This window comes from Palaemon carinicauda, chromosome 16, assembly GCF_036898095.1.
Source record: "Palaemon carinicauda isolate YSFRI2023 chromosome 16, ASM3689809v2, whole genome shotgun sequence".
NCBI lineage: Eukaryota > Metazoa > Arthropoda > Malacostraca > Decapoda > Palaemonidae > Palaemon > Palaemon carinicauda.
In genome coordinates this window covers 119,438,785-119,458,025 of record NC_090740.1, presented here as the reverse complement: position 1 = coordinate 119,458,025, position 19,241 = coordinate 119,438,785, and the positions used below count along the sequence as shown (strand labels likewise).

General features: G+C 42.1%; 2 protein-coding genes across 4 annotated transcripts in view; both read left to right on the top strand.

Annotated features, from left to right (window-relative positions):
- LOC137655833 (catenin alpha-like) overlaps positions 1-19,241 on the top strand; it is a 486,208-nt gene that overhangs the window by 148,447 nt on the left and 318,520 nt on the right. The window lies entirely within an intron of this gene.
- The window catches only part of LOC137655832 (cell division cycle and apoptosis regulator protein 1-like), a 70,014-nt gene that overhangs the window by 46,908 nt on the left and 3,865 nt on the right, over positions 1-19,241 (top strand). Inside the window, exons 16-20 of the mRNA XM_068390005.1 lie at positions 6,283-6,415; positions 6,961-7,074; positions 8,733-8,798; positions 9,837-9,956; positions 10,344-10,459. Coding sequence (XP_068246106.1) covers positions 6,283-6,415; positions 6,961-7,074; positions 8,733-8,798; positions 9,837-9,956; positions 10,344-10,459 — 549 coding nt within the window. The remainder of the gene's footprint in view (positions 1-6,282; positions 6,416-6,960; positions 7,075-8,732; positions 8,799-9,836; positions 9,957-10,343; positions 10,460-19,241) is intronic.

Below are 19,241 nucleotides of genomic sequence, written 5' to 3'. Positions count from 1 at the left end.
CCTAAGAGGGGTAAGGTGATGCCGCAACAGACCTCATCTTCTGTTAAGGCTTTGCCTCAGCAGACCTTAGCGTCTGTCGACCCCAAGTTGACTTTGCTGCAGTCCATGCAGTCACAGATTGCGGTCTTAATGCGTGAGTGTCAGGCTGAGAAGGTTACACCTCCTCCTGCGATCGCTCCGCCTAACCGCAGTCCAGTCTGCCAGGCGTACGAAGTTGAGGCTCCTCAGGATACCTTACTGCGTACTGAGTTGCCAGTTTCCAGCGGTGTGCAGCAACCTCCGCCTTCCTTAAGGCAACCTCAGCAATGGGAGCAGGAAGCTTATGCCTTACTTCCTCCGCTTCCGCCTGCGGTTCCACCAGCGAGGCAACAATCTCTTGAGGTACGACAACCTCTTCCATCCATGAGGCAGCCACCTCAGCACTCGCTGCAGCGACCTCAATCCTCCTCAAGGCGAGAACCTCAACACCTTAGGCTAGCACCTCAGGAACCTCAACACCTTAGGCTAGCACCTCAGGAACCTCAACTCGCGAGACAAGAACTGCGTTCTGCGCAGCCGCTACCTCAACTCTCGCAGCTCACACCTCAGGAACCTCAACTCGTTCCTCAGGAACCTGCTACTGCGCATCCGCAACCCTTACAGCAAGCGCAACTCTTGAGACAAGACACTCATGCCAGGAGTCAGCCACCTCAACCCATGCGCCTACCTTCCTCTACTCTTCTTGACCAGTCTTTGCAGCCTGAACCTCAGGTTTTAACTCAGCAACAGAGACTTGAGGATGAAACCACAAGCGTTTATGCACCCGCTTGTTCTGATTCTGCTGTTCAGCATACCACTGTTACATTACCTCTCACTTCGCTACACTCTGGTGATGAGGTTTCTGAGGAGGAAGCTGCACACCTGGATCCCTCATCAGACGTGGAAGAAACCAAGTCTTCTCCTCTACCCATTGACTTTCGTAAGGTCCTGGCTCTTTTCAGAGAGGTATACCCGGACCATTTTGTTTCTACTACCCCACGCTCTCCTCCATCTGAGTTTTCGCTGGGCATGCAGCCTGTTAAGTCAACGTATACTAAGCTCGTCTTTGCTAGGTCCTCTAAGAGAGCTTTAAGAATTTTAGGGGTGTGGTTGCAGTCTAAACAGCAACTAGGGAAGACTTCCTTTATGTTCCCACCTACTAAGCTCACTTCTAAAGCGGGCGTATGGTATGCCACAGGAGAGGAACCAGGCTTGGGAGTCCCTGCCTCTGCCCAGGCTGACTTCTCAAGTTTGGTCGACTCTCCTCGTAGAACAGCAATGAGGCGCTCTAAGGTTTGCTGGACCTTCTCCGATTTAGACCACTTCCTAAAGGGTGTATTTCGTGCCTTTGAGATGTTCAATTTTCTAGACTGGTGCCTGGGGGCCCTTAGCAAGAAGACCTCCCCTGCGGACAAGGACTCGGCCATGCTTTTAATGTCCTGCATGGATAAAGCAATTAGGGATGGATCTGGCGAGCTTGCTTCAATGTTTGTGTCAGGAGTTCTTAAGAAAAGGGAGCAACTTTGCACCTTTCTTTCTTCCAGCATCACACCTTGTCAAAGGTCTCAACTCCTTTTCGCTCCGCTTTCTAAGTTCTTGTTTCCCGAAGAGCTTATCAAGGACTTGTCTGCGGCCCTGATTCAGAAGGACACTCATGATCTTGTGGCCTCTTCAGCTCGTAAGACTAAGGTTGCCCCCTCAGCTCCCAGGACTTACCGCACCCCAGTGGCTGATACTCCTGCTACAAGGTTTATTCCGCCCTTTCGTGGTAGAGCCCCCAGCCGAGGAAGCTCCCGTCCAGACTCTTCCAGGAGCAAGTCTAGGAAAGGTCCCAAGACTTCAAAAGGCAAACACTGACTCTCCTCCTCTCCAGACAGCAGTAGGAGCCAGACTCAAGATCTTCTGGCAAGCTTGGGAAAAGAGAGGTGCAGACGCCCAGTCTGTCAGGTGGCTGAGGGAGGGTTACAGGATACCATTCTGCCGCAAACCCCCTCTGACCACTTCTCCCATCAACCTCTCTCCCAACTACAAGGAAAAGGACAAGAGGCTAGCGTTGCACCAGGAGGTGTCGCTCCTGTTACAGAAGAAGGCAGTGGTTATAGTCCGGGACCATCAATCCCCGGGCTTCTACAACCGTCTCTTTCTGGTGGCCAAGAAGACAGGAGGTTGGAGACCGGTGCTGGACGTCAGCGCGCTCAATGCTTATGTCACCAAGCAGACGTTCACTATGGAGACGACGAAGTCGGTCCTAGCAGCGGTCAGGCAGGAGGACTGGATGGTCTCGTTGGATCTGAAAGACGCTTACTTTCACGTTCCTATTCATCCAGACTCCCAACCTTTCCTGAGATTCGTTTTTGGAAAGGTTGTGTACCAATTCCAAGCCCTGTGTTTTGGCCTAAGCACAGCTCCTATGGTGTTTACGCATCTGATGAGGAATATTGCAAAATTCCTCCACTTATCCGACATCAGAGCCTCCCTTTATTTAGACGACTGGCTGTTGAGAGCCTCCACGAGTCGTCGCTGTCTGGAGAGTCTCAACTGGACTTTGGACTTGATCAAGGAACTGGGTCTGTTAGTCAACTTAGAAAAGTCCCAGCTCATTCCCTCCCAATCCATTGTTTACCTGGGAATGGAGATTCGGAGTCAGGATTTTCGGGCTTTTCCATCGGCCCCAAGGATAAGCCAAGCCCTAGATTGCATCCTGAGCATGCTGAAGAGGAGCAGTTGCTCGGTGAGACAGTGGATGAGTCTCACAGGGACCCTGTCATCGTTAGCCCTGTTCGTCGAGTTAGGGAGACTCCACCTCCGCCCTCTCCAATTCCATCTAGCAGCTCATTGGGACAAGGATTTGACGCTCGAAGCAGTCTCTATCCCGGTCACCAAAGAGATGAAGACCACTCTCTTGTGGTGGAAGACCAACCTCCTTCTCAAGGAGGGCCTATCGTTAGCGATTCAGACCCCCAATCTTCATCTCTTCTCGGATGCATCAGACTCGGGCTGGGGCGCGACCTTGAACGGACAGGAATGCTCGGGAACGTGGAACAAGGAACAGGAAACGCTCCACATCAACTGCAAGGAGCTCCTGACAGTTCATTTGGCCCTATTAAACTTCAAGTCCCTCCTGCTAGGCAAGGTGGTGGAGGTGAACTCCGACAACACCACAGCCTTGGCTTACATCTCCAAGCAGGGAGGGACCCATTCGAGGAACCTGTACGAGATAGCAAGGGACCTCCTCATTTGGTCAAGAAGTCTAAACCTCACCCTAGTAACGAGGATCATTCAGGGCAACATGAACGTCTCAGCAGATCGCCTAAGCAGAAAAGATCAGGTCATCCCCACGGAATGGACCCTTCACAAGAGCGTGTGCAACAGAATTTGGACCTTGTGGGGTCAGCCTACAATAGATCTGTTTGCCACCTCCATGACCAAGAGGCTTCCTTTGTACTGTTCCCCAGTTCCAGACCCAGCAGCAGTTCATGTGGATGCTTTTCTGCTGAATTGGTCCCATCTCGACCTTTACGCATTCCCACCGTTCAAGATCATCAACAGAGTCATTCAGAAGTTCATCTCGCACGAAGGGACACGGCTGACGCTGGTTGCTCCCCTTTGGCCTGCAAGAGAATGGTTCACAGAGGTACTACAATGGCTGGTCGACGTCCCCAGGACTCTCCCTCTAAGAGTGGACCTTCTACGTCAACCTCACGTAGACAAGTTGCACCCAAACCTCCACGCTCTTCGGCTGACTGCCTTCAGACTGTCGAAAGATTCGCTAGAGCTAGAGGCTTTTCGAAGGAGGCAGCCAGTGCGATTGCCAGAGCAAGGAGGGTATCCACTCGTAGAGTCTACCAATCCAAGTGGGAAGTCTTCCGGAGCTGGTGTAGAGCCAATGCAGTTTCATCTACCAATACCTCTGTAACCCAAATAGCTGACTTCCTATTACATCTAAGGAATGAGAGATCCCTTTCGGCTCCTACGATTAAAGGGTACAGGAGTATGTTGGCTTCAGTTCTCCGCCACAGAGGTTTGGACCTTTCTTCCAACAAGGACCTTCAAGACATCCTTAAGTCTTTTGAGACTTCTAAAGAACGTCGTTTACCCACTCCAGGCTGGAATCTAGACGTAGTCTTAAGGTTCCTTATGTCGCCTAGGTTCGAACCTCTCCAGTCAGCTTCCTTCAAGGACCTTACCCTCAAGACTCTTTTCCTCGTCTGCCTTGCAACAGCTAAAAGAGTCAGTGAGGTTCATGCCTTCAGCAAGAACATTGGGTTCACATCCGAATCTGCAACATGTTCTTTACAGCTCGGATTTTTAGCTAAGAATGAACTTCCTTCACGTCCTTGGCCTAGATCGTTTGAAATTCCTAGCCTTTCCAACATGGTAGGTAACGAGCTAGAAAGAGTTCTTTGCCCTGTCAGAGCTCTGAAATATTATCTTAATAGGTCAAAACCTATACGAGGACAGTCAGAAGCCTTATGGTGTGCAATCAAGAAACCTTCGATGCCCATGTCCAAAAACGGAGTTTCGTATTATATAAGGCTTCTGATTAGAGAAGCCCATTCTCACTTGAAGGAGGAAGACCTTGCTTTGCTGAAGGTAAGGACCCACGAAGTGAGAGCCGTAGCCACTTCGATGGCCTTTAATAAGAACCGTTCTCTGCAGAGCATAATGGATGCAACTTATTGGAGGAGCAAGTCAGTGTTTGCATCATTTTATCTTAAAGATGTCCAGTCTCTTTACGAGAACTGCTACACCCTGGGACCATTCGTAGCAGCGAGTGCAGTAGTAGGTGAGGGCTCAGCCACTACATTCCCTTAATCCCATAACCTTTTTAACCTTTCTCTTGAATGCTTTTAATGTTGTTTTTATGGGTTGTTACGGTAGGCTAAGAAGCCTTCCGCATCCTTTTGATTTGGCGGGTGGTCAATTCATTCTTGAGAAGCGCCTGGGTTAGAGGTTGTGTAGAGGTCCTTTAGTAGGGGTTGCAGCCCTATATACTTTAGCACCTTAGAGTTGATTCAGCCTCCTAAGAGGAACGCTGCGCTCAGTAAGGAAGACGAACTTAATAAAGGCAGAGTAACGGTTCAAGTCGACTTCCTTACCAGGTACTTATTATTTCATTGTTATTCTGAAATAACTGATTATATGAAATACGGGATACTTAGCTATCCTTTAGTCATGTACACTGGTTTTCACCCACCCCCCTGGGTGTGAATCAGCTACATGATTATCGGGTAAGTTTAATATTGAAAAATGTTATTTTCATTAGTAAAATAAATTTTTGAATATACTTACCCGATAATCATGATTTAATTGACCCACCCTTCCTCCCCATAGAGAACCAGTGGACCGAGGAAAAAGTGAGGTGGTGTCAACAAGAAGTACTGCAGTACCTGGCCACAGGTGGCGCTGGTGAGTACACCCCCTTCTAGTATAGTGATAGCTGGCGTATCCCTCCCGTAGAATTCTGTCGGGCAACGGAGTTGACAGCTACATGATTATCGGGTAAGTATATTCAAAAATTTATTTTACCAATGAAAATAACATAATTAAATATGTAATATTCAAAATATGTGAAAAACGTTACAATAAGATATACAGCACATATATGTATGCCCAACGCCTTATTTCAATGAAAGTACTTGTAATTCAGATGCATTTCTTTCTTTAAGTGAAAAGCTTTTTCAAAAATAAAATTATAATTAATGAACTGAAATAATTGGGAATTATTGATATACATAAGATAGCTCACAAGTTCTAGCAATATAGGAACATTTAAATTAAAACTAGCAATATAGGAACATTTAAATTAAAATTACATAACTTGAGGCTATATTAACGAGTTTTGTAAGCAAGATAGAAAGTACTGTATCAGTTGAGTTTGTATGCTGAATTCTTTATGGGAGGGATGGGCTTCAACGTACATGGAAAGGAGAGTCTATCATATGCATAATAAATTCAATAATTCTGGTGAAAAAGAACTATAAATAGACTACCAGTTTCATTTTCATTAGTTGTTTTTTTCTAGTTTTTAGCAGGTAATATATATAAACTGTTTAGACATCTATATTGAAATTTGTATTATTAAAGGTTAGATTTTTTTGTAATTTTCTACATTGCTTGCCGGTACTGTACACTCTCACAAAAGTTAAAATCTAAATAATTTATAATCTTGGTTTGTGCTTGAAGGAGAATTGTTACATATATTAAGTACAGTATTGATTTTAACATGAGAAATAATCTTGTCAATTTTGCAATCCTATAAAGCAAAAGAAGTTGATGTCCAGAGTTATGTCTCGAGATGTCCTCCATTATCGTAAGCTGACCGATATTCCGCTGGAGGAGAAGGAGAAGCCCAGGGATCCTGCCCCACCGATCGATATAGAGAGCTTGTCAAAAGGTAGGAGTTTTACCAGCCTTTATTATTTCAAAGTTTACTCTGATAGTGTCCATTGAAATACATGTATGGGTAGTGTGTAGGTAGTTGGGTCACTAAATTTTTGGTCACCTAAACGCTTGCCCGCTTTGCCAATGCGTGTTCCCAGAGAAGAGGAATAATTAGGTAATGTTTATTTGCGAGAGAAGTAAGTGAATGATTTTTATTAGTTCATTAATCAACTTGTAAATACACTTATTACTTTGGACGACAAGAGATGCTGATAGTAACGATTCTTATTTTCTATGCGAACAGAATATTATTATTATTATTATTGTTATTATTATTATTATTATTTATCCTAATGATATTTTTATTACATGCTAAGCCAAGAATTTCATGTAGCAATTAGATTTTTAGAGTTGAAGGAAATGACCAGCCCAAACTGTTTTCATTTTAGCAGTACAGTGAATTTAATATTGGTGATATACTTGTTGATTGTATATATGGTGAGGAAGCTTTTCTCCTATGTTTGATGCAAGTGTTGACTTTATAATGAATTTTTTTAGGGAATAATATGGTGATGCCTATGTTCTTGGATGCTACGAATGCTCCCATTGCAGTAGATGTTAAATTACTTTCCAAAAAAAACCTAAGAATCAAAGAGGAACCAACATCATCAGGTATGTTCTCCTTATTAGTCTCTCACTATAATTTGAGATTAGCAAGTTAAAGATATGTTCTATTTAACAACTTTTTATTTATTGACTCTTCTGTACTTTCTTTAAATGGCCGGAAAGATCTTGTTTATTATTTGAAGTTTTGAAAATCAGTTTTGTGTCTAAAAGTCTTATTGTTTATGATATTTATGAGGTCAAGGAGCTGTTGCTTTAGGTTTGATAGAATGCGATTCGAATGTAGACCTTGAAAATCATAGATTCTTCTTTGAAGGGCCTGTTATTTTTAAATCTTAGGATGTGAAGATGTTAATAGTTTGTTACGAAAGTAAGTATGGAAATATGTTCGAGTGTAAAAATTTTGTTTATGTATCCTTTTAGCTCTTGTGATTCATAAAATACATCATATATTTATTTTCAAGAACTTATTGGGTTATATAAAAAAAGCGTGTAAAACAATAACTTCCCTTATTAACGTGGGCACTGACAAAGAAAATGAAAGAATGGATATGTGTTGAAAAGAGCTGATGAATAGTTAATCTGAAAAACAGCAAATATTGCTGCAACAGGACAAAGACAAGCAGGATAGGCATAATAAATCCTGAAAAAAGTTGGTAGCTCGATTTCTAGCCCGCATGGGATTTCAGGAAGACAGGGTAAAGAATTAAAAAAAAATGGAGAGATATTTTATTTGTAACCTCTTAAAGGTAAGAGCTGACGTAAAGCATGTGGTGAAGGAAGAGTAGAAATTTTCAAATATTTTCAAGGTCCTAATTAATTTATCCATGTTTTCCTAGAGTTGTGGCCACAACGTCCCGAGATTATATGGCTGAAAGGAATTGGTTGGATCTCATGACTGTATCCTTGATAAAGGGAGTGAAGCTATCTGTCATAGAATTGCAAGATGATGATAACTGTGAAAGCCCTTAAAAGCTTGTTGTTATGCTGTCAGTAAAGACATGAGTCAAATTTTGTATGAAGCAGAAAGGGCTTTTAGGAAGAACTTGATAAAAAAATCATTATTGGAAACAAGTCACAGTAAACCTTGCAGAGGGTAGATAATGTTTTTTTAAGTGTTTTCATGAAGAGAAGAAAAATGTTTGGTGAGGGAAAAGAAATGTGTTGATTTGTAAATATTAAGCTAGGGCCACATTTAGTTATGTTACCCATATCAGGAATTCATAACAAAAGCTTAAGTTTTTGTTAGAGTAAATAGGACAGCCATTTTAAACTGGAGATCCAAAAGACTTGAAGGAATCTGAGCCCACACTGCTTACTGTAGTAAACGGATTTTAGAATTGATGTGTAGAAATCACGAAAGCTGACACGTGATGAGAATTGATATATATATATATATATATATATATATATATATATATATATATATATATCATAGAATTAAAGCTTTATAGGAATCGATAAAATGTACTTCACTAAAACGGTAGAAAACTTTCATCGAAAAAAAAAAATATTTTTCAAAGGATAGCGAGGATGACCTTGTACCAACAGAAGGAACTATGAGAAAATGCCCTGAATTCCTACTTCTCTGTCACAACCTTGATGTTAAATATGTACTGTGAATTTTTTGTTATTAGCAATATTAGATGTTGAGAGTAATCATCTTAATTTAGTGGCATGTTTTAAAGAAAATATTTATTTTCCAGCTAATGATGCTTCTCAGAACAAAGAGCAGAATGATGGTGAAGTTGCCAGTAATACAGGAAGTCAAGGTAATAAATTTTCCCACAAAAAATTTTCTGATTTTGTTTACAATTGATAATCAGTACTGTAATGAAGTATATAAAATGTAGTATTTGATGTCTAGTTGCCCGTAATTTTTAACCAATTTTCTGCGCGAGTTATACTACTGATCCTGAACGTGACAAAATCGTTGTCGGGATCATGACCTTTGGCGAAGGGCAAAATTGATACACCCCAGAGAAATCTCATGACTTTTTGCTGGGGGTAAAATTTACACACCAAGGAGAAGTGTATTTTCTAGCCTCATTATGGCCAAACTATATTAGATATGAACTTCTGGTTTATTACATTATGTCGAAGAATGATTAAAAATTTTAATGTTGTAAGCAGAAAACCTTTGCAATGCTTAGAAATAATTTAAAAAAGCTAAGAAAACATGAAAAATTAAAAATAAAATGAGAGAATTTTTTAGTGTTTATAAAATGTTTAGCATTTATATAAGAGGACTTTATTTTATACAGTATTAACATTAGGCAGAAATGGCTAATCTGTCATTCTGTATCATGGATTTTCCTATAAATTTGATTGGTAATGAATGGTAATATATTAGAAAAATAATAAAGTGTATGGTGAGCTATGACATTATGAGTCATAAGTTAAGGAATAAGTTAAGGAATGAAGATGGCAAAAACAGAAAATTGCATTTTAAAACTTGAGTAAATTTTCTATATAACGTGAATAAAATATATGTATTGTTAGGAAGAAATTTAGCAATCGTAGAGCAAAGATCCTTTAAAAAATTGAAGTTTGACGTATTAGGGAACTGATTCTGGTCTTTAACTTTTAAAATTGTAACGATTTACGTCAATTAAATGATGGACCAATTTCGGAAAATGCTGCTGGCTTCGAGAACTAAGTTCTTATGTTGGATTTTTCCCTTTAGTAAAGTATGTTTAACAGGTGATTCCCGTGTTCTCTCGTATCCCTTATATTTATTAATGTTATATACGGGCTTATGCTATACAGTAGTTTTATGTTAGAAATAAATACATTCTTTTTCTTTGCAGGCGTTGTGAAATATGGTGGATCTCTCGTCGATATTGGGAAGTTGATACAGCAATTGGAAAAATCTGAGAATGCTAGAAACAGCACAGAGGAAAAGCTTAGGGAGTTGCAGAAAGAACTAAGTATGGTTTATTGTCCAATATCAGTACCCTATACAGTAGTTCGTTGAATTATAGCCTGAAATTATTTTATAGAGTTTAAAAGACATATGGCTCGTTTGCGACGTCATAATTCAAAAATAGCTATTTTTCAGGAGAGCCATTTTAAACAATTAAAACACTCAAATTTTATGTTATGTCGTTAGGAAATTTAGCGCCTCTAGCGATCAATTTTTTAGCTACAATTATGACACTTGCCAAAAAAAATCAGCATTTGAAGATGAATATGTCTATATGGATAACTAAAAAATACATTTTTTTGAGTTACGACGTTGTCGCAAGCGAGCGATAAATGGCTTTAACATTGCTTTCATAACAGGATTTTGTAACTAAAGAATAAATATTTTACAGTGATGAGTAAAGAGGAAGCTCGGAAGTCTCATGAGAAGTGTTTGAAACTGAGTAGAGAAGTCAAATCCTCCAACTCCAGTCTAAAAACAATGGAGGAAGAGCTTCAAAAAGCCATTGTAAGTTTCTCTTCATGGATTTTTATTATTGTATCATTTTCATGAGTTCTCTTTGGGATCTGCATTAACCCTTTTACCCCCAGGCTCTCTGGAAATTTCCAACCCTTAACCCCCAAGGGGTATTTTTTTCCCAGCACATTTTGCAGTATATTTGTTTTAAATTGTTCTAACAGCCTTAATTTTTGTCATAGAGAGGTCAGGTTGGTCTCATTCTCTTGGAAAATGCCTGAATTTTTTCAAAAATTATAAAAAATATGAAAAAAAGATTTTTTTCAATATTAATCTTACCCGATAATCATGTAGCTGTCAACTCCGTTGCCCGACAGAATTCTACGGAAGGGATACGCCAGCGATCGCTATACAAGAGGGGGGTGTACTCACAAGCGCCACCTGTGGCCAGGTACTGCAGTACTTCTTGTTGACACCACCTCAATTTTTCCTCTGTCGTGCCTCCGGCTAGACCTACATGGATACGCTGTTGATTCTGGAGTTTTTTGCTCACGATTTGGTGATGTATTTGCTCTAGAGTTTAGCTTTCGCTATTCAGGAAGTTTTATCATTAGCTTAGCTAGCTTTTGGAATTAATTTGATTAATTATGGTGACGAAGAGAGTATGAACTCTCTTTCACTTTTAAATGGCCGACCCTTCCCTTAGACGGAAGTGTTGGTGTCTAAGAGAGTATAGACTCTCTTTCTTAATTTTGCTTAACAAAAGTTATAGATTTATTTTATATCTCTCCGCCTTTTATAGGCCTCTTCGATTAACTTCCTTTTATTATAAACTTATTAAAATTAATTTTTATATTTGTTTATTTTCGACCTTTCCTAATAGTAGGCGGTCTTTTCTTGGTACCGAAGTTAATTAACATTGAGCCCGTCATTTCGGTTTTACCTGTTAACATATTATGCTATTTTAATGTTTTTGAAAGAATTTCTTTGATAGTCTCGTACTGTTTTCAAAGTTGAACTAACGTTTTGCTTTGTCTCTGCAGTTGTTGACGTTCAAAACGTTCAACTTGCGCTCTATCGTTACGATAGAGAGAGAATTTTCACGGTGTCACGTTGCAGTAAGAGTAACCGTTTCTAGCGTTTTGTTCATTCTTTCTTAGCTTAATGGTTTTAATTCTAATAAAGGAACTTTTTATTTGGGAAATCTTTCAGTTTTTTTCCTTTAACAATAATATGTTTTAACGATATATATGATTGGGCTCTTCTCTCAGGTTCTAAGTCAAGAGAGAGAGAGAGAGAGAGATAGAGACGGAGGGAGAGAGAGGAGGATAAACGTTTCGTTCAAGCGAGTAACGTTGTTATCGTTTTTGCTCTTCTCCCTAGTCTCTTTAGGGGAAGAAGGTAAACGTTTCTAGAGTTTTATTCTTGTTCTCAAGCTTTATGCGGTGAGAGATTTTAAACGTAGTTTATTTGATCTAGTGTTTAGTCTCTTTCCAGCCACTGAATTATTTATCTTTCATTAGATTTTTCTGTTACATTGTAATTCTGTTTTCGCAATTACTAACTTTTAAGGAAGGATAGAATTGCGTGTTTCAGGTACAAACCACTTAAAGTTTCGAGTTCAGTGAAATAAGTGCAAACAGAAAATCAAAAGTGATAAGTGATTAGCGCAAAGTGTTACAGTGTTGCGTTCGAGGGTTCGTCTGTTCGTGCCAGTTGTTCGCCTAGTCTGGGACCTCTTACAAGCTCCCAAGCCCAGGGGAGAAGTAATGTCGAAGGACTTATGGGTTCAGCAGGCCTTGATCGACGAACAGACGTTTTTCCCTCCGTGGTTTCGGGTGTATCTACACACGTTGCCGACGTGATCACCCCACCCACACAAAGACGAGAGAGCCCTTTTATTCCTCGTCTGCGGAAGAGGTTTCTCGCAGAAACCATGGACCAAATCTTGCAGCTTTTAAGTGCAAGTCGGTCCCTTCCGCACAAGTCCAACTCCTAGGTGGTGCCATTAGCCCTGGGTCAGTTCGGACTTGCTGCAGTACGACAACTGCACACCTCCCAGAGAGGCAAGGTGGTATCGCAACAGGCAGTAGCTCCGTCTGTTGCCGCACCAGCTGTTTTAGACCCTCAGTCTCAACGGACAGTAGCTCCGTTTGTTGTTGTCTTTCTTAAACTCTAGTGGTCTATACTGCAGACAATGCAGTCTCAGCTTGCGGTGTTGATGCAGGAGTTTCAGGCAGAGAAGGTTAATACACCTCCTCCTGCGAACGCTCCTCCCCCTCTGCGCAGTACAATCTGCCAGACGTATGAGGTTGAGGTTCCTCTAGCTACCTCCATGCGTGAGCTGCCGCGTTGGGAGTTGCCAGATACCAGCGCTGTGCAGCAACCTCCACTTTCCTTGAGGCTGGAGCCTCTTACCACGCAGCAACCTCCTCAACAATGGGGGCAGGAGCCTTATGCCTTACAACCTCCTCTTCCCTTGAGACAAGAGTTTCTTGCAGTAAGACCATCCTCGAGGCAGCAACCTCTTGAGGTACGACAACCTCTACCATCCTTGAGGCAGCCACCTCAGCTCTCGCAGCTGCAACCTCAACTCTCGAGGCAAGCACCTCAAGAACCTCAACTCGTGAGACAGGAGCCGCGTTCTGCGCAGCCGCCACCTCAACTCTCGCAGCTCACACCTCAAGAACCTCAACTCGTGAGTCAAGAGCCTCTCTCTGCGCAGCCACCTCAACCCTTGAGGCAAGCGCAACTCTTGAGGCAGGAACCTCATGCTATGAGTCAGCCACCTCAACGCATGCATCTGCCACTTTCTCCTCAGCTTGAGCCTCTTCCCATTCAACTTTGAAATAACAAATGACAATAATAACACCTCATTACTTTCATAACTTGCATTTGTAAAACATATACATGTATGCCTACACAAACATTATGATAATGGAGGTTATTCGTATTACTTAAAAAAAAAAAAAAAAAAAAAAAAAAAAAATATATATATATATATATATATGTATTCCTTGCAATATATTTTTAACAAAATCGCAAAAATATGGCAAAAATATCTTCAAAACAAAAATGAATCATGAGTTATGAATGTAATGTAAATATTATGTTGATATTTAAACCCCATGCAAGCATGCATGATGTAATGCAGTGTTGCCAACAGGGCGAGTTTCCCTTTCCTGAGGTGAAGTAGATTATAGTACGTATATTTAGTGCAGCTTAATTCTACGATTATCATGCCGGCTATCAAATTCATCAACAAAACAGTCTAAATCAATTCCCTCGGCACGTGCACTTTCAATGGACAGTAATGCGATATTACTCTATCTAGCACTGGTCATGGAATTTCTGAGAAATGTTACACGCCATGCAACATGCTCTGCTTACCTTACAGCATGCTCTACATACAGCATGCTCTGCATACAGCATGCTCTGCATACCTTACCGCATGCTTCTCAGTCACACATCTTTGGTTGTTGCCAACTCACTAGACTGTCAAGCAGTTTCATAACGTTGCCTTCTAGTCTGCTGCTTTTGCACCAGTGAAACCCTCACTGAGAGAACTTAGCTTTTCTCGGATATGGTCCCTGTAGATGAGAAAGTGCTTTTCTCCCTCCTTCTGATATTCCCTTGAGGACTCTGTCATTTGGAGAGGAGCCTTTAGCTGCGTAGCCTCCTATGGACTTTTATTTAAGCATAACATGCTTCCAGGGAAGGTAATGGTTCCACTTCAGTCGCTAACCCCGTCTGTTACCACACCTGCTCCCATAGACCTTGAGCTGTGTTGCAAGACATGCAGTCCAAGCTTAGTCCTTGTTAGAGGATTTTTTGTTTACGGAGTCAGTGTGTCACTGGGAAGACGTTCAACAACCAGCAGAAGTGACTTGTGACGCAGTGCGGCAACCTCAGCAACTCGATAAGGAGTTGTCTGTACGACCCAGACAGTCTAGACAGCTTCGGGTTGTCACTGTACTTCCTTGCTTCCCCATGGTTGACAGTTCACAGACTGTGCAGCAGTACCATGATCTTGTGTCCGGCTCCGTCAGACGACTGGCTTTTAAGAGCTCCCACAAGTCGTCGCTGTCTGGAGATTCTCAGATGGACTATGGATCTGACCAAGGAACTGGGCCTCCTGGTCAATTTTGAGGAGTCCCAGCTCGTCCCATCCCAGACCATTGTCTACCTGGGTATGGATCTTCAGAGTCGAGCTTTTCGGGCTTTTCCGTCGGCCCCAAGGATCTTCCAAGCCCTAGAATGCATCCAGAGCATGCTGAGAAGGAACCGATGCTCAGTCAGGTAGTGGATGAGTCTAACAGGGACACTTTCATCGCTGGCCCTGTTCATCGTGTTAGGGAGACTCCACCTCCGCCCCCTTCAGTATCATCTAGCTGCTCACTGGATAAAGGACATGACGCTAGAGACGGTCTCAGTTCCTGTTTCCGAAGAGAGGAGGTCTTCTCTCGCGTGGTGTAAGAACAGCTTTCTTCTCAAGGAAGTCTACCTTTGGCTGTTCAGAAACCCGACCGCCGTCTCCTCTCGGACGCATCAGACACGGGCTGGGGTGCGACTTTGGACGGACAGTAATGCTCGGGAACATGGAATCAGGAGCAAAGGACACTTCACATCAATTGCAAGGAGTTGTTGGCGGTTCTTCTGGCCTTGATAAACTTCAAGTCCCTCCAGCTTAACAAGGTGGTGGAGGTGGACTCTGACAACACCACAGCCCTGGCTTACATCTCCAAGCAGGGAGGGACTCTTTCGTGGAAGTTGTTCTAGATCGCAAGGGACCTCCTCATCTGGTCAAAAGATCGAAAGCTCACGCTGGTAACGAGGTTCATTCAGGGCGGTATGAATGTCATGGCAGATCGCCTCAGCCGGAAGGGTCAGGTCATCCCCACAGAGTGGACCCTTCACAAGAATGTTTGCAGCAGACTTTGGGCCCTGTGGGGTCAGCCAACCATAGATCTGTTCGCTACCTCGATAACCTAGAGACTCCTGTTGTATTGTTCTCCGATTCCAGACCCAGCAGCAGTTCACGTGGATGCTTTTCTGCTGGATTGGTCCCATCTCGACCTGTATGCATTCCCGCCGTTCAAGATTGTCAACAGGGTACTTCAGAAGTTCGCCTCTCGCAAAGGAACACGGCTGACGTTGGTTGGCTCCGCTCTGGCCCGCGAGAGAATGGTTCATAGAGGTACTGCAATGGCTGGTCGACATTCCCAGGACTCTTCCTCTAGGAGTGAACCTTCTACGTCAACCTCACGTAAAGAAGGTACACCCAAACCTCCACGCTCTTCGTCTGACTGCCTTCAGACTTTCGAAAGACTCTCAAGAGCTAGGGGCTTTTCGAAGGAGGCAGCCAGAGCGATTGCCAGAGCAAGGAGAACATCCACTCTCAGAGTCTATCAGTCTCAAGGGGAAGTCTTCCGAAGCTGGTACAAGACCAATGCAGTTTCCTCAACCAGTACCACTGTAACCCAGATTGCTGACTTCCTGTTACATCTAAGGAAAGTAAGATCCCTTTCAGCTCCTACGATCAAGGGTTACAGAAGTATGTTGGCAGCGGTTTTCCGCCACAGAGGCTTGGATCTTTCCACCAACAAAGATCTACAGGACCTCCCTAGGTCTTTTGAGACCTCAAAGGAACGTCGGTTGTCCACTCCAGGCTGGAATCTAGACGTGGTCCTAAGGTTCCTTATGTCATCAAGATTTGAACCTCTCCAATCAGCCTCTTTTTAGGACCTCACATTAAAAACTCTTTTCCTCGTGTGCTTGACAACAGCTAAAAGAGTAAGTGAGATCCACGCCTTCAGCAGGATCATAGTTTTCACATCTGAAACGGCTACATGTTCCTTGCAGCTCGGTTTTTGCTAAACGAGCTTCCTTCACGTCCTTGGCCTAAGTCGTTCGAGATCCCAAGCCTGTCCAACTTGGTGGGGAATGAACTGGAGAGAGTACTTTGCTCAGTTAGAGCTCTTAGGTACTATCTAAAAAGGTCTTAACCTTTACGAGGACAATCAGAAGCCTTATGGTGTGCTATCAAGAAGCCTTCTTTTCCAAGGTCTAAGAACTCAGTTTCTTACTTTTCAGGCTTCTGATTAGGGAAGCACATTCTCATCTGAAGGAAGAAGACCTTGCTTTGCTGAAGGTAAGGACACATGAAGTGAGAGCTGTGGCTACTTCAGTGGCCTTCAAACAGAACCGTTCTCTGCAGAGTGTTATGGATGCAACCTATTGGAGAAGCAAGTCAGTGTTCGCATCATTCTATCTCAAAGATGTCCAGTCTCTTTACGAGTACTGCTACACCCTGGGACCATTCGTAGCAACGAATGCAGTAGTAGGCGGGGGCTCAGCCACTACATTCCCATAATCCCATAACCTTTTAACCTTTCTCTTGAATACTTTTTATGGGTTGTACGGTCGGCTAAGAAGCCTTCCACATCCTTGTTGATTTGGCGGGTGGTCAATTCTTTCTTGAGAAGCGCCGAGGTTAAAGGTTGTGATGAGGTCCTTTAGTATGGGTTGCAGCCCTTGATACTTCAGCACCTTAGAGTTGTTCAGCCTCCTAAGAGGAACGCTGCGCTCAGTAAGGAAGACGAACTTATTTAAGGCAGAGTAATGGCTCAAGTCGACTTCCTTACCAGGTACTTATAATTTCATTGTTATTTTGAATAACTGATAATATGAAATACGGGATACTTAGCTTCTTGATATACATGTACACTGGTTTTCACCCACCTCCCTGGGTGTGAATCAGCTACATGATTATCGGGTAAGATTAATATTGAAAAATGTTATTTTCATTAGTAAAATAAATTTTTGAATATACTTACCCGATAATCATGATTTAATTGACCCACCCTTCCTCCCCATAGAACCAGTGGACCGAGGAAAAATTGAGGTGGTGTCAACAAGAAGTACTGCAGTACCTGGCCACAGGTGGCGCTTGTGAGTACACCCCCCTCTTGTATAGCGATCGCTGGCGTATCCCTTCCGTAGAATTCTGTCGGGCAACGGAGTTGACAGCTACATGATTATCGGGTAAGTATATTCAAAAATTTATTTTACTAATGAAAATAACATTTTATCGCATTTTTTTTGCAAGGACGTACCGGTACGTCCATGGGGGTAAAGGGATGTGTTTTGTGAAACGTACGAGTCTGTCCTTTGGGGGTAAAAGTGTTAATGACCTTGGATGTCAGGATACCAGATAACTGATAATCACTCAATCTCTTGTTTAAGGAGGGTACACTCTGGCACACTACTGTACAGTATTCTCTTATTTCTCTTTCTCTTGTTTTTTTTTTTTTTTAGTTTTTATCATGTGTATATGTTGCATCTATATTAACGTTATTACTTTTCTTAAAATATTTTATTTTAATTGTTCATTACTTTGCTTTTAGTTATTTCATAGTTTCCTTTCCTCACTGGGCTACTTTTCTGTCCCGAAGCCCGTGGGCTTATAGCATCTTGCTTTTTCAACTAGTAGTAGTAGTAGTAGTAGTAGTAGTAGTAGTAGTAGTAGTAGTAGTAGTAGAGTTACAAAACCAGATAGTATATTTCAAGTAATTTTTGCAATGATTTTGTCCAAACAGATTTGTATTAATGAAAGGCTAAAGGAATTAGATGTACAGTATTAAAAAGGACTAGATTTTCCCAGTGAAATTAGTCATTAAAAGGGAGGATGAAATATTGTACAAATACAGACCAATATCAGGTATTATGAACTACATGTATTCTGTTTTAACTCCTTTATTATCAAAACAGTTGCTTTTGTGCAATACACCTAAAGAATATGAATTTTCAAATTGAAACTAAAAGAACAATAGTGGATAAATGCATAGAAGAAATTGTAATATTCAAGATTAAAACATCATACACTACAGTAAAAGAACAATCCAAAGGAGATTAGAATAAATTGTTCCAAAAATCATAAAACGGCAGCGAAGTGGTTAATCTCATAACTTGACACCACTTATGTAAGGTTTCAATCCGTTTATAACCCAATAGAATATAAGCAAAATTCAAACCAGGGTCTATAAAGGCAAATTAAAATGGTAAGTTTGAATACTGCTCAGTTCGTCTGTATTCAACACATTGGACAGTACTGTGCAACAGTCAAATAAAGACTCTGAAGACTGTCTCTTTGCTAGCCTTAGCGTCAGTGGAGAGAGTGAGTTGCGCTGTCTTTCTTGTGGAGTCACCGAGAGTTGTGGATGGAAGGAAGTCTAGTTTTGTGTCGGTCTTCATGGCTAAGACTCGGAATCCGGCTGCACGTGACCCCAGGTTGGAATTCTTCTCCATCCCCACCCTCTTGGCGATGCTCTTTTGTCCCCTGAGGGCTCTGTGGTGCTGTCTGATGAGAACCTGTCACCTCAGGCCTGAGTGTAAGAGACTTTTTTTTTAGCACTGGCAGGTCCAAGAAAACTTCTTTAGCACTGGCAGGTCCAAGAAAACTTCTTTAGCACTGGCAGGTCCAAGAAAACTTCTTTAGCACTGGCAGGTCCAAGAAAACTTCTTTAGCACTGGCAGGTCCAAGAAAGGAGTGTCCAGGAATGTGATGTGCCAAGTGATGAAGGCAGGTGTCTGGAAGAGGCAGATCACCTTCATGGCCTTCTACCTGAGAGAATGTACTCACAAGTCCCTTGACACCTTTATGCTTGGACCTGTTTAGCAAGTCCAGCTCCCTCATGGGACAGATTGTATCTCATCTATGGTAATTTTTTTATATAAGTTGGGAATGAATCTAGTATAACAGGTTCTTTTTCAATCTTCTGCTTATCTCTCCGGGTCAGCAGTAGAGTTGTTACAAGTTGCTAAGTTACATTTT